Source organism: Salminus brasiliensis, chromosome 14 (assembly GCF_030463535.1).
Source record: "Salminus brasiliensis chromosome 14, fSalBra1.hap2, whole genome shotgun sequence".
Taxonomy (NCBI): domain Eukaryota; kingdom Metazoa; phylum Chordata; class Actinopteri; order Characiformes; family Bryconidae; genus Salminus; species Salminus brasiliensis.
This window is the reverse complement of record NC_132891.1, coordinates 35,439,060-35,460,283: the sequence shown is the minus strand read 5'-3', so window position 1 is coordinate 35,460,283 and position 21,224 is coordinate 35,439,060. Positions and strand designations below refer to the sequence as shown.

Sequence of the window (21,224 nt, the reverse complement as noted above, 5' to 3'; positions counted from 1 at the left end):
TTTATCTCTCCCACTGGTAAGTCCTTCAGGAGCTGAAGTTCTTTGGGTTTGCCACAAGGATAATCCTAATCAACCAACCAATCAATCAATCAATCAAGCAATCAATCAAAATAAGAATCAACCAATCAATCAATTCTTGTTTCCAGTTGCTGGAGCCAGTTTTGATGAGTGAAAACAACCAGGAACAGCAGACTAAACCACTGCCACTGCGATCCGAGGACTGCCAATTTGAATCCCGGGTCATGCCGCCTGCCATCAGCAGCCGAGGCCAGATAGAGTACAATTGGCCTTGATTGGTCAGTGCATCATAGCTGGGTACCGGGCGCTTTCCGGTGGTAATACTATTTGTACTAAAAGTAAATGAATGTCATTCACTGTGTGATTACTATGTAATTGCTTGGGTAATTTAGGTGTAATTGCATAATAACCCAAGCAATTACATAGTAATTACACAGTACATGACATTTATTTCCATTCTGTATAAATAGGAGTCGTCTAATTATCCTTATTTGTTTTGATGTCAAAATCCACCGACCCATGTGGACCACAAGACCAACTAAGACCATACCATATATAACCAGTCACATAATAGTCTGGACTGTGGAACGCTCACCAACAAAGCAGAGCTGTAAACAGCTCAGAGGACCCAGCAGTTCAGTGTCGTTATCCTACGCCATTCTTAAAGCAAGCTCATGTTGAAAAGAACCATCATCACTTTAATGATCTTCTGAAGGACGAGGTATCACCACAGAGAAAGGAGCTTGATTAGGAAAATGAGCAAACATGCCTTCAGAAAGCTCTCTGTGACCATGCCGAAGATGATGCTTTCATACAGACACGAAAAAGACCCTCAATCCTGAGAAAACACAACGTCAGCCCCTTACAACCCCACGTTCCTCTAATCTCAGCCTGCTGGAGTTCTGCGACTAATCAGAGTCATTATACACTTGAAGGACAGGAAAGAGAGGAACCTCATTCGAGCGAGCAGTGAAGGAGAGAACGTGGAGGATAAGGAGAACGTGTGAAATCTAGATCTTTATTTCTGCACCGAGAGTGAGGAAATGAGGCCGTCTGCCAAAAAAAAGACCAAAGGAAGGAGAAGAGGATGTGATCTAATGTCTCAGACGAGTCCTCAGTCATCAGACAGCCTCGCTTTCAGGGTTTATCTGAACATCTGATTCTATTAAAGACATCACAGAGTCGAATGCTACGCCCCACTAGAGGCTTCAGCCACAAGAGGACGAGCAGAAGAGGTGATAGAGGGGTCAGTGGCTCTGTCCTTACCCTTACATACCTACATTTACACTCACTGGCCACTTTATTAGAAACACCGATCTTGTACTTCTACTCACTGGCCACTTTATTAGAAACACCTACCTTGTGCTTACACTCCTGGCCACTTTATTAGAAACACCGACCTTCTGCTTACAATCCTGGCCACTTTATTAGAAACACCTACCTCGTGCTTCCACTCACTGTCCACTTTATTAGAAACACCGACCTCCTGCTTCCACTTACTGGCCACTTTATTAGGAACACCTACCTTGTGCTTCCACTCCTGGTCACTTTATTAGGAACACCTACCTTGTGCTTTCACTCACTGGCCACTTTATTAGGAACACCTACCTTGTGCTTTCACTCACTGGTCACTTTATTAGGAACACCTACCTTGTGCTTTCACTCACTGGCCACTTTATTAGGAACACCTACCTTGTGCTTCCACTCCTGGTCACTTTATTAGAAACACCCATCTTATGCCTTTACAGTGGTGCCTCAGCGGTTAGAGCTACGGGCTGTTGACAACAGGGTCGTGGGTTTGATTCCCGGGTTTGGGAAGCTGCCACTGTTGGGCCCTTGAGTAAAGCCCTTTACCCTCTCTGCTCCCCGGGTGCTAGAGTTGGCTGCCCACCGCTCCGGGTGTGTGTGTGTTCACCACCACAGATGGGTCAAATGTGGAGGACACATTTCGCTGTACGTAGTTCTGCTGTTTAATGAAAGTGAATTATCTCCCATCTAATCCCCTAAAAGAACTTGGACTCGATGGCTGTTTGGATAGTGTGTGTGTGTTTTCTGACAGAACGCAATACTGTTCACCCAGGGGGCTGATGTTAAGAAATGACTCATCTGAGCGAAGCCTGTTGTGCTACCTCCAGCTGCTCCAGATTCATTTTCACTCACTCGCTAACGTCTCACCAATTACCGAGAGTGAACTGAAGGATCTGCAGTGGATGAGGTTTCAAATAGACGTTTAATGGATGTTTAACCTGTAAGCAAAACTACTCAATGAGATGTTTCCATGTGCTTCAGAATAAGCCCGAGCCTGAGCCGTCGAGGCATGGACTCCACAGAACCTCTGCAGGCATCCTGGGGGTATCTGGACACCTTTAGACCTTAGCAGCAGATCCTTTAAATCCTTTAAATGAGCATCAGAGAACCTAAGGTGCACATGACCCTGTCACCGGTTCACTGGTTGTCCTTCCTTAGAGCACTTTGGTAGGTACTGACCACTGCATACCAGGAACACCTCACCATACCTGCCTGATGTTTTGGAGATGTTCTGACCCGGTCGTCTAGAACAAAATTTCTCTCTGTAGAATCTGTAGACTCCGCCCTTTCCATCGCATCTCATTGCCAGATCATATGAAGACGGGTCATCTCCGGCTTTCGCCATGTCTCACTGACGGATTAATGTGTCCGTCATCTGCCTCTCATCTGTAATTTGTGAAGTGTGGACCACGCTTGACCGAGGCATGGAGGAGAACATGGAGGAGAAATTTGGGGGCTTTGAGTTCTGGGGGGGCTTTGAACTGATGGGACCCACCAGAAGCCAGACGCCCCCTTTGCCAGGCAAAGGCTGAATATCATTGGACCATCGGGAGGAGCAGGGGTGGTGGAGGGGTTTGAAATTTCGGTATGAGAAGGAGAGGGAAGTTTTAGTTATTACAATGACTCCATTTGGTGGATTTATGCTGACCAAAAACTGACCAATGGACACTCAGAAACTCTAACCCTAGTCTTCTGCCTTTCACTGTTTCTAAACTACTGTAGTCAGACCTTCTACTGCTTTAGTGAAGCTAAGACTCATGGGTAAACCCGTTTCTGAAAACAACCCATTCGAGTAAAAGGATGTTTTCACAGCAAATCTGAAGAAGTTCTCAAATCTGATTTTAATTTTTCAGGTTTATGGTCAGAGGATCTCCCCACACAGTGCTCCAGGTAAGAAGAAGATCTGCAGAAATCGAGAAAAGACCCTTAATATAGACCCCAGGGGGTCAATGTAACAGGAGGTGCGAGGAGAGAACAGCCCCACCAGTTTGTACAGAAGTCCCTGTAGTTACTGAGTAATACGCCCTGGTGTGTTAACGGTGTGTTACTGCAGATCCGTAGGTGCAAATGCAGCAGCACACACCATGAACTGCAGTCAGGGCTCATGAATGAATCCAGCTTTTGTATTTGAGAGCGTTCTGAATGTGAATGCAGGTGGTTGTAGTGGACGATTGTGACCTTCGCTTGTTCTCTCTCTCTCTCTCAGAAGAAAGCCCTTTGTAGCTTCACAGTTTCCTGGAGAGCTGTTGAAACTGGGCTGAGCTCCAACACACACACACACACACACACAATCTCTGAAGGTAAAGTGGAAATAGAGATCTGTGTGAGTCATGGTAGAGGCACAAACACACATATACTTGTTCTTGTGATGTTCTGCATTAGATGGATGGGTTTGTAGAAGGACAAGGATGCCATTGTAGATCCACCAACCTGAAGAGCTCAGATCCAATCTTGGTGGATCTGAGTATCAGGCATCTACATGATCAGATCTGATTATGGCTCACTGCAGGCACAGTGATATCTGCCTAGCTTGTGGGAACCGTCATTGGTTATTCAATCCAAACGTCACCTATATCATGGCCCTTTGTAGTTGTACAGACTGTAGCACATCATTGATGCTTAATTTACAACAACCATTCATTCTCCTAGAAGATGAGGAAGAACCACTGAGAAGAAACTGGACTTACTGAGAGAAGACAGGACTCAAAGGAGAACCTGCCTAAGAGCACAAAGAGGAAACACTGAAATTAGTCAAAACGCAAAAGGGGAAACTCTAAGATTCTGAGGAAGACACCTAGACTCCACTGAGAGAAACCATGGCTTAAAAGGAGAATCACCCTAAAAGCATGAGGAAGAACCACTGAGAAGAACCAAGACTCCACTGAGAGGAACCATGGCTCAAAACGAGGAAATTCGGAAGACCATGAGGTAAACTCACTGAGAAGAACCAAGATTTCACTGAGAGAAGGAAGACTCATTGAGAAGAATGGAGACTCCACTGAGAGGAACCAGGACTTAGAGGGAGAACCTTCCTAAAAGTATGAGGAAGAACAACTGAGAAGAACCAAGACTCCACTGTTTGGAACCAGAACTCCAAATTACAACCTCTCTGAATGAGGAAGACTCATTAACAACTCCCCTGAAAGGAACCCGGACTTGAAACGAGAACCTCTCTAAGAACACGAGAAAGACCAACAAGTGGAAAAAACCCTAAAGAAGAGAACCTCCCTAAAAGTAGGAAGAAGAAATTCTATGAGGAGCCAAGACTTGTAAAGACAAACTCTCTCAGACCATGAAGACAAGCCTCAAACCACTGCTAAGAACAAAGGCTAAAAAGGAGAACCTCATCAAGAGCAAGAAGAACCAAAACTCCACTGAGAGGAACCAGGACTTAAAGCAGAACCTCCATCAAAGCACGAGGAGGAAACACTGATATGAGTCAAGACTCAAAAGGAGAAACTCTAAGATCCTGAGGAAGAACCAAGACTCCACTGAGAGGAACCAGGACTTAGAAGGAGAACCTTCCTAAAAGCATGAGAAAGAACCAAGACTCCAAAATATAATGTCTCGGAAGCATGAGGAAGACTCATTAACAACTCCCCTGAAAGGAATCGGGACCTTTCCAAGAACACGAGAAAGAACCTCAAACCACCAAGTGGAAAAAACCCTAAAGAAGAGAACCTCCCTAAAAGTAGAAAGAAGAAATTCCTCTCAGACCATAAACACGAGCCTCAAACCACTGCTAAGAACGAAGGCTGAAAAGGAGAACCTCTCCAAGAGCATGACGAAGAACCACTGAGGGGACCCAAGACATCAAACAGAGGACCCATCCCCCTGGAATTACACTACAAGGGCTACTAGGTTCGATTGAGAATAACCAAGGAACTTCAGCATCTCTTAGAATGATTAAGTTTGTGTACGGGTTCTAAAGGTTGATGCTGGTGGAACCCTGAACTCTGCTGCCTGAAGCCTTTTCTAAAGCTCTGCCTGCATCTACAAGCAGTTCTGTTCATAGGGCAAAACATATGATTTCAGGCAAATTTGACCCGGATTGTTTGGAAACCCTGAAGCCATGGCTTTGCAGAAGGCTTCAATCAGACAGGGTAAAGCGAGAGTTTCACTGGTTTTCCTGGACCACAGTGACGCAAGTGCCCATGAATGGTGAAGGTCTGAGCCACCATGCTCTTGAGTGTCCTACATAAGCAACGTCTCATTTCTTAAGAAATGGTTTTTATTGTGTTTTGGAATGAAACCCTTCATCCAGCCAAGCATCAAGAGCACTCACAGATGAAGCAAACTGCATTGATTATCTTCTGATGTGAGCTGATGTGAAGGTCTAGGATCTCTCTTAGACCATTTCAGCTGTATAGTCATGGTACAGACTACATTACATCGGGTGCTGCCCCAGCAAACCTATCCATCCCTTAGAAAATGAGAAGAAACCACTGAGTTCAATCAGAAGAACCAAGATCCTAAAGAAGAACCTCCCTTGTAGCATGAGGATGACCCATTGAGAGTACCCGAGGCTCATAAAGATAACCTTCCTAAGAGCATGAGAAGGAACGCAGGTTAGAACCAAGACTCAAACATAGAACCTGCCAAAGAGCAGGAAGAATAACCTCCAAACGTTCCTCAAGGATCTAAGGTTTTTAGAAGAAAAATTAGGTTCCTCAAAGCACCTTACGAGGTTCCTCCACAATTGCAGAACCTCCAAACATTCCACAAGGATCTAAGGTTTTAAGAAGAAAAATTAGGTTCTTCAAAGCACCTTACAAGGTTCCTCCACAATTGCAGAACCTCCCAATCTTTCTCAAGGATCTAAGGTTTTAAGAAGAAAAATGAGGTTCCTCCACAATTGCAGAACCTCCAAACATTCCTCAAGGATCTAATATTAATACTAATTCTGTAAGTTGTGAGGTGGAGCCACCATGGATCAGACTTCTTGTTCCAGCATCTCCCCCCAGATAAACAAAGCATATGTTCATATGTCCTGCTGTCAGATACCACGAGTATCTTCAAAGGTCTTGTGTAGGGAGATGTTTTGGTGGCATTTGAGGTAACTGATCAAACTGTAAATACACTCTCCTGCACTTCCGACCATCCTCATACCACCACACACCCCCAGCCCACGCCGGACGATCCATTAGTTCACTACAACAGCAGTGTGCAGCGGCCGTTATCGGTGTACGTGGGTGGAAATTGAAATAACGATCAATTATTCGAGCTGGAAGACGGTCGGTCGGCGGGGCTGGTGTTGCCGTTAGCGCTGTGGGTCTTTATTTTCTTCATTTGCTAGAAAAGGACTGAATGTTTTTTGGAAATTTAAAACTAGCTTTTTTCATAACAGAGCTGTACGTGAGGGAGAATGAACAAACAACATGTCTGGACCCGAGACATAAACAAAGACATTCAATACGAAATGTCAATAAATAAATCCCGCAGAGACGCTAACAGGATAAACAACAGGAGACAAAGGGGAGAGAGAGAGAGAGAGGGGGAGAGAGGGGGAGAGAGAGATGACTGTAATGTGGGTCAGAGCTGGCTAACAGACGTCTTCTTCTTATTTTTTAAGGGAAAAACAAAGCGTGGCAGTCTGGAAGCAGGTCAGTGGGTTTTGGCTGCTGACTCTGGAGCCTCCACATGATCCCAGAGCTATTACACCCCAACCTCCGAATCACGAGGCTCGCAAGTATCCAGTTCCATTTACACGCTTCCATCTATCTTAGCAGAATAGATTTCTTATTCACTCAAATACTTTACTTTAGTGCACATTTGTTCATTTTTAGGTCCTTTAGAGACGAACAGAGACATTCTCAAGACCACCAAAGTGTACAGCAGTTGAGGTGGGCCTAACCCAGTGGAGCCCTGCCGGAGAAAAGTGCCTAGGTTAATGTTGTGTGTGATTGGAACGGGGGGTGGGCTGGGCCCTATGTGCAACACCCCAAGGTGCAACTTGCTGCCCTCGTCCCCCCATAGCCCATAACCCAAAGAGACGCCTTTAGGAAATGAACCACTGAGCATCTTAGCATCACCTGCCTAGTACAGCTCCCTTGTGCCCGCAATGACCGATCTGACCCTTGGAGGCATGGACTCCATGAGACCTCTGAAGGTGTCCTGCTGTGGTGTCTGGCAGCAAGACTAAGCAACGTTAGCAGCAGATCCTTTGAGGTTGATCCTGCAAGTTGAAAGGTGGGCGGGACCTCCATGAGCATCAATGAGGCCTTGATCCTGAGCCCATGATCCTGCCGCTGGTTCACAGATTGTCCTGGCTTGGAGCACCTTTCGTAGGTTCCTCACCACTGCACACCAGATACACCCATAAGACCTGCCTGATGTTCTCAAAGGTTCACAAAATTTCAACCTCAACCAAAATGATGGTCCTGATCAGTGGAAAATCAATGATGTGTGATATGACAGTGGTTATGTCCATCAGACTACAGGCCTTATATAAGGGGTTTGTTATTCAAAGCCATGCTCAACCTAACAGTGGGCCGGGTTTGGTGCTTCCTGGACTGCAGCGCTAGTGTTTTATTCCATTTATTTTTTATAGCGAGGTTTTAAGAAAGAACACCTGAAGGCCACGTTGCTGAGCATGGAAGTACTTTCTGTACAAAGACCCCATTGACGATCTTGGTCAAGGTTTAGATTTGAATTTGACTGGACAGCTCAACATGTGGTCTCATCACTGAACTATTATCAGTCTGTGTCCTTCAAATTGGGTTTAAGAAACCTTGACAGGAGCAGACTGAGGAGGAGATGAGGATTCATAAAGAGAATCCGAATGAAAGAGATGACCACCTCCCCCAGCTCCTTACCTTACCTTACAGTCTTCCTTCCCCATACTGACCAGGTCGATCACAGCTAGGTAAATAAGACTATAAGAAGGCACTGAAGCTGTAGTGGACACTGCTGTATTAGACGTGTATGAAAAACGTGTCCTCACACTTCTGAAAAAAGTAGTAGTTTAAATGTTGGTGAGCCGGCGCCCCCTGCTGGTCTGGAGCGACCTACCGGACCCTATCTGATTCCTCTTGAATTGCATGATTCCTCAAAAGGAACCCACAAATCTTGTTAGAAATATCATAAATTTCATATCAATTAATATAACATTACAGGTGTATCATGTATCAAGTAATGCCTAAGGCTCTTCCAACTCACCTGAAGCAGGTAATCAATGCATGCTGGAGTTGCTCAGGTGGATCTCCCCACAACATGAATGTAGACTATTCCTCATTCTCAGTTGGTCTCAATTAGAAATCTATAATAAAGTGGTATACATGCATGTGCACAAATCACCCCTTACCAAAGACTAATTACTTTAATTGATTAATTAAATCATTTAAAAACAATTTTTAGTTTCATATCAATAATCTACAATTAATATTACCCATAAAAGCACAGTATAGACTATATATATATATATATATATATATATATATATATATATATATATATATATATATATATATATATTATAGAATTGTATTGGCAGGGTGCTACACAATGCATGAGAGCCCAGAACCCAGCTGCCCAGTTTTAACAACCTGGGAACGGCAATAATGATAATAATATAATAATTAAAATATCAAATATCACATTTCTAACAAATACTACTTATATTTTGCTAATGAACTCCTGAATTCATAGACTACTTCACTTTATAATTAAACATCAGCATTAGCTAGAAAACAGGTTTCTAATATTTAGCACTATCTACTATTATACTATATTATATATTATTATTATTATTATACTTATATATATATAAGCTTTAGCATTTGCTATATATATTTTTCGCTAGAAAACAGTTTTCAAAAACACTAAACATACAAAAGTATCCAGAACCCTCTTTTTGGCTACAAACAGCCATAAACAGTTGCAGAAACTTTGGTATTAGACGGAACGCAGTTGCTGGAGCATTAGCATTAGCTTCAAAAACAGCCTAACTTGATCACATGGCCAACAGATAGTTGAGCCAAGTGCTAACATTAGCAACGTAGGCCCATTAAAAAGGCTACGTTTCAGGATATTGTGAAAAACACCAGGCAAATCCTTCCAGAGGAACCACTGTAAACATTACCGATGATGCGTTATATCAGGCTAACAGATTATAGGCTAACAAAAATGAAAAAAAAAATTCTGCTACGAGAGGACCACGCTAACTTTGCTGAGGAGCCCACGCAAGTAAATCCTCCCACACTTAGCATAGCACACAGCATAAATCTGCACATATAAATAAAAAAACGAGGAGATTTGCTGATGTGAAAGAGGAAGATTTTATTTAGTAAAAAACATCGTTGAGTGGATAGAAAGTCGTACAGTCAGACTCTGGGTGAAACACACTGAACCCTTAGCCCTGGAAATTTTAACGGTGGGCCAGTGCTCCCGCATCCCGGCCTCTGCACACCTACAGTACAGCACAGCATCAGCCAATGAACTGAACCCTAGCAAAGCGTCTAGCGGAGCCTCCATCATGTACCCCGACACTCCTTACATGACCTACAGGCACTTATACCCTCTGCGTTCCCTGGTAACAATAACAGTGAAGACACCTTTAAGCCCCCAAATACACACACACACTCACTCACTCACTCACTCACTCATTAGCATACACACTTCAGTTAAAACAGGCCACAGACACTCATGATTCTAATAAAGGGATTCAATCATTATTATCTTATTATTATTATTATTATTTTATTTTTAAAAACGAGAGCTCCAATCAGAAAAGGCCTTCTCTCTCAGGGTGGTCCTATCACTAAACTGTTAGAAGAAGAAGGACAGGCCCGGTCTTCAGAACACCAATCTAAAAGCAGGAGTGCTGATCCCAAATATGTTGATAATTCGAGTACCCCTCAGTACTGATGGAGCTCTAATCTGAGATCAGCACTTCTCCTCCCAGACTGTTCATGAAGACAGGTCTCCGCAGGACCCCGCAGGACCCCACCAAAGGGCAGATAAGATAGATAACACTATGTCTAAGAAGTGAGCTTCTCTCGCTCTCTGGCTCACACTAACGGACTCTATTCTCCAGGTTGCCAAACTCCAGGAGGGTTTGGACCCTCACAGCTTGGCTTTGCCTGGCTTCAGCTGAAGGTTCTGGAGCTTCATGGCCATGCCCATGTTCCCTGTGATCTTCAGCTTACCCTGGAAGAATGCCTGGGGAAAGAAGAAGAGAGAGAGACTAAGATGATGTACTGCCAATAGAATAGGACTATCTGGAGCAAATCAACATCATGACCCTATCGGCACCATGCTGCCTAATGCCAGGCGTGGACTAGTAGAGGGGTATAAAGCCCCCCAGCATTGAGGAGCTGTGGTCTGTGGAATGATGGAAGGTGGTGCTCCATCCAATATGTTTAGCATGAGTTGGGGATGAGGTGAGGTGAAGCGAAGCGGGGTGGTGATCAATCATCCAACATCCTGACCTCACTAACTCTCGCTCTAGCTCTTGTCGCTGAATGCAAGCAAATCCTCACAGCAATGCTCTCCTCCAAAACCTAGCAGAAAGCCTTCGTCCTTGGACAGTAGAGACAGTTACTCCAACAGTTACTTTTTTATCCTTGATTTCAGAAGTGTCCCAATACTTTTGTCAATTTAGTGTAGCCCATATTTTGGTGCACTGCCGGGTTCATTAGCTCCTCTCTGTGTTTCTTTATATGTCTAAGGTTCTATATTTGCTGAAATTGGCGAAAATTCTCCTGACGTTCCTCACAGCCTACTCTGGCCTTGCCCACAGTGCAGGACAATCGTGCCAATTTTGAGGTCTGGCATTCTTAGCCAGGTCTCTCCACACTGCCCTTTGCTGTAAAGGCAGAGAGTTAGTCATCAGAGGGTCTCATTAGAGCTCCAGGGTTGCCAACTCGCTCACCATGGCAGTGATGACCGGACTTCCACAATACCAAAACTTTCGGCTGACATTTCAGGGACATTATTGGAGAACTTTCGTTGCTCAGTCTTTTCCATTCCACGGAACGAAGCCTTGGCAGCTTGATTCACAGCGTCACTATTCTCCACAAGGCCTCGGCTTTCGAGCCAGATATGCCAGCTATGGAGCTCGTAATGCCAAGGGCATTATTATTAGTTTAGAAATATGAATTCAAAGGAAAGGAGTGGAGAAAAAGGTTCTCCAGTCTTCATCTGAAGGCCACATTCAGAACATAGCATCCTCATAGAGCTAAAACAGAGGCAGGAGACCTTCTCGAAGCGAGGCCTCCTAACCTTGAGCAGCAGCATAAGGGTGTGATGATTTCCATGTTCTGACAAATCACCTCTGCAGAGTCACACCAGCATCATCAACACTGCCATGTGACCGGTGTCTGGACTGCGCCCTGATAAGAGTTCAGATTTCAGCCACATGCGTCTACACTCTCCGCTTCGTCAGACTGAAGTAGCTGGGCGGGGCGGGATAACGGGATATGCTAATCCGCTGCTGGCTCGAAATCATGTTTTACAAGCCGTTGTCCTCCATGATCATCTTCCCCAGACACGGATCATGTGCCCAGTGGTGTACTGCATGGGGAGGAGTTTCAGTAGTGCTGGGAGGGGTTTGGTTGTGGTGGGAGGGGGCTTTCTTTTGTAGTGGGAGGAGTATTTTGGTTCTAGTGGGAGGGGTTTTGGCTGTAGTGGGAGGAGTTTTGATGTAGCGGCAGGAGTTTCTGCTGTAGTGGGAGGAGTATTTCGGTTCTGGTGGGAGGGGATTTGGGTATGATGGGAGGAGTTTTGTTATAGTGGGAGGTGGTTTCTGTTGTAGTGGGAGGAGTTTTGTTATAGTGGGAGGTGGTTTCTGTTGTAGTGGGAGGGGTTTTGTTATAGTGGGAGGTAGTTTCTGTTGTAGTGGGAGGAGTTTTGTTATAGTGGGAGGTAGTTTCTGTTGTAGTGGGAGGTGGTTTGGTTGTAATGTGAGGAGTTTTGATGTAGTGGGAGGAGTTTTGTTATAGTGGGAGGTGGTTTCTGTTGTAGTGGGAGGAGTTTTGTTATAGTGGGAGGTAGTTTCTGTTGTAGTGGGAGGTGGTTTGGTTGTAATGTGAGGAGTTTTGATGTAGTGGGAGGAGTTTTGTTATAGTGGGAGGTGGTTTCTGTCGTAGTGGGAGGTGGTTTGGTTGTAATGGAAGGGGTTTTTGTGTAGTGGGAGGAGTTTTGTAATAGTGGGAGGTGGTTTCTGTTGTAGTGGGAGGAGGTTTGGTTGTAATAGGAGGGTTTTTGATGTAGCGGGAGGAGTTTTGTTATAGTGGGAGGAGGTTTCGATTGTAGTAGGAGTTTTGGTCGTAATGAGAAGTTTCTGGTTTTGGCTGTACTGGAAGGGGTTTTGGCTGTGATGGGAGGAGTTTCGATGTACTGGGAGGAGGTTTGAATGCACATGTGGCTCAGATGCGTCTCAGAGGTCCTCCTGAATGGTTTGAGTGATGGGATTAGTATCTGGTGTAAATGGGTGTGTTTGGCCTGATCCAGATATAATCCTGATACTCAAGACGCATGTGTGACCAGGCAAGCCATAAGCCTTTGGAAAAGTTTCATTTTTTGCTGTTTGTTCTTTATATTGTATCAACAGACCAATAAAAAAATAAACCCCAACATTGACTTGCTTTTAAAAAAGAAAAGAGGGTTTTCTTTCATTTCGATGCTATTTTCATCTACCTGTGCTTCAGTGCTGTGACGATATGTCTGAATACATCTTCATGCATTATGCACCTGGCACCACATGAATCCTGCAAGAGCTTCTGATCTGAGACTCTCAGGCTGTGTTTAGACAGGCAGTCAACTCCAATTTATTTTTCTAACACCTGTCTACCCCCCTCCCCCCAACAAACAAAACCAGACCTTTGAAAATTCCCAACTTGACTGAAAAGTTCGTAAATGCCTTTAAAGTTCGTAAATGCCTTTAAAGTTCGTAAATGTCTTAGATTATCTTCCCACCAGTTCACACAGACCTCAAACATCTGAAGAACTCAGAGGCAGCCCCCAAATTCTGCTCCCAGATCCATCCCCAATGCAGTCAGCATAGGGATCCCCTAGGTCCAACCAGTGCTCCCAATTCTACCTCCATTGCAGGCAGTGTAGTGATCACCTAGGTACAACCAGTGCTTCCAGATTCCAGCACCAAAGCATGCTGTGTGAACGCTCATTAACTCACACTCTGAGGGTTCATCTTCCCCGTCATCAGGGCCAGCAGGTCAGAGTCTGATATGGACATAGTGCAGTCCGCCTTCTTAGCTGAGAGAGAGACGGAAAGGGAGAGAGAGGGAAAGTTACTCAGTAAAACTGCAAATCTACAATAAACATTCCTCAAAAATACATAACATTACTTCTACTGCTGCAGTGGGAGGAGTTTCATTGTAGTGGGAGGAGTATTTCTGTTGTACTGGGGGGGAAGGGTCCTTTGTAGTGGGAGGTGTTTTGGTTGTGGCAGGAGGAGTTTTGGTTGTAATAGCAGGGGTTTCGATGCAGAGGGAGGAGTTTTGTTATAGTGGGAGGAGTCTCTGCTATAGTGGTAGGTGTTTTTTCTACAGTGTGTTTTTTTTATTTTATTATTTGGTAATTAAAGTTTTCTTTCTTTCATCCAGTTTGGTGCTGCAAATTAACCCACCCATTTGTAGTAGCTCCCCTAGCACTAGCAATGCTCCCGACACTAGGAGGGTAAGGACTTCCAGCCAGACACCAGACAGTGTCTCTTTTCTAACTGCTGCAGCGATGTTAACATGCTCAGAGGAAAGCGCCGGCCCCTCGGCTCCACCCCACCAGCTAACAGACGCCGGCCAACATCGCTTAAGAATGATAAGAGTATCTACAACCAATTGTGCTCTCTCTGACTCCGGCCACTGATGGCAAAGCAGCATGGCTCGGGATTTGAACTGGCGACCCCCGGGCCGTAGTGGCAGCGCATATGCGTAAGCGCATTGGGTTATTTACACCTCTAAGATCGGACATCCTCCGACGTGCACTCTGTTCAGCGGTGAACTCACTCGCATCGTTGTGGACGCAGCCCTTCCCCTCCTTCACATCCACGATCCAGACGGCCTCGCTTCCGCCCGGGCCGTCCTTCACCTTAAAGGCGAACACGCCTCCAATCTTCTTCACAAACTGCTCTCCTTCCTGTGCAGACGTGTACATACGGGTTAGAGATGTGGTGCATTCTGGGAAGTGGAGTCTTTTGTAACACATTCAGCAACCATTCATTTCTAATCTCATCTGATTCCATATAATCAGTAATTGCTCACACACCGACCCCCCCCCTGAGGTCATGTGAGCGCTAAATCTTTTACAGGCGTGATCCCAGGCGAGACGCAGGCACCCTGGCAGAATTCCTCCAAAGGGATTTTACAGTTGAGGAACCTTCCAGCCTCCTGTAGCGCTCTTAATCCACAGATAATAGTGTTAGCATTAGCACAAAGGAGACAGACCTCAACAGCATGCTCTGCGCCACGGATCCTTCAAATTATCTGCATAATTAAATGGTTTAGACATGCACAGACTCATTCAGGGTGGGGTTTGGAGTGAATCCCTCCGACGCCTGAAGCTCTAATAAAAGCTCCTCACGGAAAGTTCTTCACCTAATGGTGATGAAGACGCTGCCGGATGCCTGAGACACTGTTCTACCAGAGGTCTGAGACGATTACGGCCTAAAACAGCCTATAAGGCCATTCACAGTGGAGGGATACGTACAGGGGGCGTTGTGGGGCAAAGTAGACCCCATTAAAACGTAACATTTGTGAATGTTCCACCATTTATTTTTCCATCATCAACGTTCCTTAACGTTCCTGGTGGGTTTGGACTTGGTTCCTTTCACCACCACTGTGTTGCTCTCCAATGAACCACTACCTGACCTATATGTCCAAATATTTGTGGACACCCTTGCTAATGAATGCATTCACCTACTACACATACACAGCTTGTCTAGTCCCTGTAGACAAGTACTGTAAATAGGACTTTCTCAAGCAGATAACCTAACATGAAGCCCCAGCATTGAGCTGTAGAGCAGTGGAAGAACCGTGTTCTCTGGAATGATGAAGGCTCTTGTCGCTGAATGCAATCAAATGCTCACATCAATGCTCTTCTCAAAATCTAGTAGAAAGTCTTCTTCCTTGGATAGTAGACAGTTACTCCAACAAAAGCAGGAGAATTTTTTTATACCCTTGAGTTCAGAAACAATGAATAAGCATGTGTCCCAATACTTTTGTCAATTTATAATTCTGGGGAAATCTGTAGTATTGCCTTTTTGTTTTTACTAACTTTAAAAACTCGTTATAATTTTTCGTTCGCTTTTGTCGCTACAAAAGAATGCATCAGTGGTCGGAGCATGAACAGGTCAGCGGCCTCAGATCCAGAGATGACTGTGAAAGTGTTGGCGGCTGAGATGTTCCTACGGGGCTACAGATGAGGCTTAATAAGAAGCAGATCTGGGAGCTTCACCGCTGCTGCTAGAAACCACTGCATCTTCCAGGACCAGCAGGAAATTTTCCGTACAGCGACACGTCACACTTCTGACCAGAGACCCAGCTTACAAAACCAGAGAGAGCTGGAGAGTAAAAGCCCGCCAGCATTACCACAGCTCTCACCCTCTCGCGCAAACAAACCCAGTCATTGTCATGTGCTCAGTCATTCAGCTCAGCTCTGGCCTCCTGCACTGAAGTGAACGGGAAGTGCTGGGCGTAAAGCTGCCAGCTAGAGTCTGAATGGATGGGTTCTGGACCTGGATCTGGTCCCTGGATGACAGCCCAGCGTCTGAGGATGAGGGTCGGGTCATAAAACGGTCTGCGAGGCCGAGGAACGAGGAGGCGCCACGCTAACCGGGTCATACGCTCTTAAAAATGAGGGTACCACAAAGGGGTTGTTGAGCGAAGCTACAGAAGAACCATATTTGATTCTGTAAATAAGCAAGCGTGAAGAACCTTTAGACTGGTAAAGAACCTTTACAGCCACTTCTTCAAACATACACTAAAAGGACAAAAGTATTGGGACACTTCCTCATTCGTTGTTTCTTCTAAAATCAAGGGGATTAAAAAGAGTTTATCTTGCTTTTGTTGGAGTAACTGTCTCTACTGTCCAGAGAAGAAGGCAGCTCACTACTAGATTTTGGAGGAGACCATTGCTGTGAGGATTTGATTGCATTCAGTTATAAGAGTATTAGTGAGGTCAGGATGTTGGATGTTGATCCCAAACTCCCCCTAAACTCATCCCATACAATAAGTACTGGATGAAGCTCCACCATCCAGCTTCACCATCCTCCACCATCCTCCACTGCTCCACAGCTCAATGCTGGGGGGCTTTATACCCCTTTAGCCCACGCCTGGCATTATTAGGCAGCATGGTGCCGATAGGTTCTTGATGTTTAACTGCTCCTGCAGAGAGTCCTATTCTATTGGCAGTACTTCTTCTCTACAGGGACTAGACAAGCTGTGTGTGCATTTGCACACCTGTGTCAGCAGCAAGGTTAACTTAAAGGAGCTCAATGCATTCAATAAAAGGGGTGTCCACAAATATTTGGACAAAGTGTACCTTTTTTAATACAAAATTGGTTCTTCAGTGGAACTGTTTCAAGAACCCTTTGTAGAACATTCATTTCTAAGAGTGTACCAGAGTTAGAGAGAGAGTGAGCGAGAGAGAGAGAGAGTGAGCGAGAGAGAGAGTGAGCAAGAGAGAGAGAGAGAGAGTGAGCAAGAGAGAGAGAGAGAGAGAGTGAGCCAGAGAGAGAGAGAGTGAGCAAGAGAGAGAGAGAGAGAGCCAGAGAGAGAGCCAGAGAGAGAGAGAGACAGAGAGAGAGAGAGAGAGAGAGAGAGAGAGAGAGAGTGAGCCAGAGAGAGAGAGAGAGAGAGAGAGCCAGACAGAGAGAGAGAGCCAGAGAGAGAGAGAGAGAGAGAGAGAGAGAGAGAGAGAGAGTGAGCCAGAGAGAGAGAGAGAGAGAGAGAGAGACAGAGAGAGAGAGAGAGAGAGTGAGAGAGAGTGAGAGAGAGAGAGAGAGAGAGAGCCAGAGAGAGAGAGTGAGAGAGAGAGAGAGAGAGAGAGAGACAGAGAGAGAGAGAGAGAGAGAGAGAGAGAGAGCCAGAGAGAGAGAGTGAGAGAGAGAGAGAGAGAGAGAGAGAGAGACAGAGAGAGAGAGAGAGAGAGAGAGAGAGAGAGAGTGAGAGAGAGAAAGAGAGAGAGAGAGAGAGAGAGAGAGAGAGAGAGAGAGAGAGAGAGAGAGAGAGAGTGAGAGAGAGAGGGAGTCATGCATTGTACTGCATTTTTTTTCAACCCTTAACCAATCAGATTCTCAGATTCTCAGATTCTGGGCTCCCCAGTGCAGACCAGTCCTCACTCTCCCGCCTCCTCAGTGATGAGCTTTCCTACCAGGCCGAAGTTCAAGCTGCTCCACAGTCCAACATCTGTAGACCTTAAGCCCCCACACACTCTCAGACCCGGCTTTTAAAAACGTACCTCCTGCAGCTTCTTAGCAATCTCCTGGAACACTGCATGAGCCTTGAATCCCTCCAGGCCTGCGGGGGCGCTAGTCAACATTGCCTGGATCCTTCGGGAACTGCAACGTAAATCACACAAACACACGAGTCAGGAAAGAGGACGACAAAAAACTCTTAATGCTTCGAGCTGCGAGACGAGAAATTAGAGCTCGACTTTTTATCCAATCAGAGCAGTGGGATCTGCAGCAGGGGGCAACACTGCCATCTAGTGGTCGGAGTTTATACCACCAATCTTCACATGTAACTACACTACATGCACATATGCACACACACTGCTCGTCTAGTCCCTGTAAGGAAGTACTGCCAAAAGAATAGGACCCTCTGCAGGAGAAGATTGTAAACATGAAGCTGTTGGCACCATGTTGCCTAATAATGCCAGATGTGGGCTAGAGGGGTATAAAGCTCCCCAGCATTGAGCAGCTGTGGTGCAGAGGAACTACTGTGCCCTCTTTGAAATGATGGAGGATGGTGGAGCTCCATCCAGTACTTTTGGGATTTTTGAGTGGAAAATTACAAAGTGGGGTAGTGATCATCATCCAACATCCTGACTCCAGTGATGCTTCAGTCGCCTAATGCAATCAGATCCTCACAGCAATGCTCCTCCTTCGAAACCTAGTAGATAGTCTTCTTCTCTGGACAGTAGAGACAGTTACTCCAACAAAAGCAGGATTGACCCTTTTTTAAACCTTTGACTTCAGAAGAAACAGTGAAAGAGCAGGCGTCCCAATACTTTTGTCAATTAAGTCTATTATTAAATATGGCTACTCTGTCCGTTTGCAAACCGTAATATCGCTCTCATTGGGAAGCGCTTTCCTGAAACCCAGAAGTTCTCAGCTTCAGAGCGCTGGCGGATCGCTTCGCAGGCGGTGTGACCTGCTGCCCCGGTTTCGGTTACGCCTCCGAGACCCCGCCGACAGAACCAGTCCAGTCCATCAGTCTGGAAACACAGACAGCCGTGCATTCTCAGCCAGACTACCAGAGGAACCAGTCGAAGATGAAGATGATGCTGCTGCTGCTGTCAATCATTCTGCATCAGTGCAGCATCAGCACCACCCTCCTCCAGACCTGCAGCCCCCCTGCTCTCCTCAGAGTGGCCACTTCTCTGTGCGGATTCTCTCCCGATTACCTGTCAATCAGCTGAATCTACATCACTGGAGAGCGTCCACTGTCTGAGGAACGTGCGTCAAGACCCGTTCATGGTTCAGCAGGCCTGGTCCAGATAGCGATCATCCCCGAGATCCGAATACGGAGGTCACCAGGTCACACTGGTGTCAGAGACCTTTCCAGGCGTCTCCTGGTAGGAACATGACTGACCTGCCCTTCTTGGAGAACTTCCAAGCTACCTGGTTTTCCCCAAATAGGGATGCAGGACCATCTAAGGACACATTTCAGCAGATCCTGAGGAGACAATGGAACCCACAGGATGTCCAGCTGAGGGAGGGTCCACGTGGATATTTAGGACTATTGAGGACTAGGTGGCCCAGTTTTGGAGCTCATGCGCATCATTTGATGGTATACGGTGCTCCAGAAGGCCTGGATCTCACCAGCAGCTAACAAAAAAGCTGGAAAGCTCTGCAGAACTTGGGGAACTCTTATTATGTGCAATGCAGAACCCACACTACTAACATTATCTAGAACCTAGAATATGCAGGAATTTATACTGAAGCTCCTTTATCTAGTACTTTGCTAATGGAACCGCTTAGAACCCTAACTGGACGTGCAGGAGGTAAACTCCACCTGTCCAACCCGTCCTACAGAGTGGAGCTACTCAGCAGACCGGACAGGAGGAACCCCGCTGTTTACGATGCCGGGTTGGGAAACCGCTGATCTACACGTCACCCACACACACAGCGCGCATGCGCGAATGATTTGTAGATCTGTACTTCTGATCCGCGCTGATCGAAGCGCAGCAGCCGGACCGGTCAGCGCAACAGGCCGGTATCAGACATCCGATATCAGGGCGCTGATCGCCGCGGTGGTCTCACCTGGACTTCTCCTCTAGAAGCATCCTGCCGTCTGCGGTCAACCTGCTGCTGGAAGGACGAGAGAGACCGGGCGGCACTTCCTGCTGAGCCAACGCCACCTCCCCGTTTCCCCGCCGCACTGCCCAGACCTGACCAGCCGAGCACCGAGCAGCACCTACAATAAGAGTGTGAGGCCTAATAATCCAATAATCCAGATTTATTGAATTATATCAAATAAATCATTAAAGCAGCGATAAGAAGCAGAGAAGACACACTTACACTCCCAGTAATATTAAAGAGTGTCCCATAACACACTCCATCCTCTTATAAATGACACAAAACTTACTATAATTATGTTTATATCATATACAGTTATTAGCTGGTTATTTATTTTATTATTATTTCTTATTTATTACACTTGATTAACTGAATTACAATTGTTATTGTTGTTTTTATTGTTTTGACAATATTGTTCTAAATACAGTCATGTATATCCTGTAGAAATATTAATGATATCAGTTAATAATTCGTTTTTAACAGTGAATTTATAGAATGAAATACTGAATCCACATATTAATATTCATGTATAGTCAGAGGGATAACCTTGATCATGGTCTCTCAGAGCAGTCTGGTGCTGCCATCTGCTGGCTGACTTAACATTTAACAAACCTATTGTGCAAGAAGTCTGCATTGTGTTGAGCCAATTTAAATCAATAAATAAATAAACTTATTTAATAAATAAATAAACTTATTTAATAAATAAATAAACACATACTTTTTAAAGCAAGGATACACCGTTTTCCTTCAGTTATTAAAAAGTACATGGAAATGTGGTTGAACCTTAAAAGCAACAGCTTTTACACCTGGGTAATATTATACAAAAATACATCCTGAAGAATTCCCATTGAAGATTCAGATTTAGATTGTAAACTGTGATTTTAGGGCATTTTATAATTATTAACACCATTTTTTTAATTAATTAACACCAATAATGCCAATAATTCTCTTTCCTGTGCTAAATAAAGCTATTTTGTTGACACATAAAGAACCATTTAAGCATTTTAATTGTTTATTGAGTTATGATTGCAAAAAGAAACCACTGCCTTTGCTAAATAACCAGTGAAGAATAACTTTTTTTAAGGCTAGCACACCAACACCGACCCCCTCACTGTGACTTTTATTATGAAGATTGTTGCCCTTTTTTGCTGGGAGGTCACTAAAGCGGAGCACAGGGCTACGTAATCGGTAGCAGAGCACCAGTCACTGTTTATTATATTGTAAACAAAGTATAAAAGTATAAAATTATAACATAATTTTATCATTAATGTTGATTTATATATTCATATATAACTCAACATTGATATATAAGCCAAACTGGTTGATCTAGTTGAGGAGATTAGCTCTTGACCAAAATAAGGGATCTTTATCAACCAGTATGATCATCTTAACAACCAGTTTGTTTAAGCTGGTCATGCTGAAG

At 45.0% G+C, this 21,224-nt stretch overlaps 1 protein-coding gene across 1 annotated transcript; it reads right to left on the bottom strand.

Annotated features, from left to right (window-relative positions):
• Nucleotides 1–9,578: 9,578 nt before the first annotated feature.
• Nucleotides 9,579–19,877, bottom strand: scp2b (sterol carrier protein 2b). The gene is made up of 5 exons (XM_072696258.1): nucleotides 19,766–19,877; nucleotides 17,740–17,839; nucleotides 14,289–14,418; nucleotides 13,460–13,539; nucleotides 9,579–10,485 (listed from the first exon to the last, which is right to left on the bottom strand). The coding sequence occupies exons 1-5, from the start codon at nucleotides 19,786–19,788 to the stop codon at nucleotides 10,390–10,392; spliced, it is 429 nt and encodes a 142-aa protein (XP_072552359.1). The 5' UTR covers nucleotides 19,789–19,877; the 3' UTR covers nucleotides 9,579–10,389.
• Nucleotides 19,878–21,224: the final 1,347 nt, after the last annotated feature.

Coding starts and splice junctions, on each gene's coding strand:
- scp2b (XM_072696258.1), bottom strand. CDS start 19,788: ATGCTTCTAGAGGAGAAGTCCAG. Junction 13,540..14,288: donor CTGCGTCCACAACGATGCGA/GTGAGTTCACCG, acceptor TCTCTCTCTCAG/CTAAGAAGGCGGACTGCACT. Junction 10,486..13,459: donor GGAAGATGAACCCTCAGAGT/GTGAGTTAATGA, acceptor TTCTTTCCCCAG/GCATTCTTCCAGGGTAAGCT.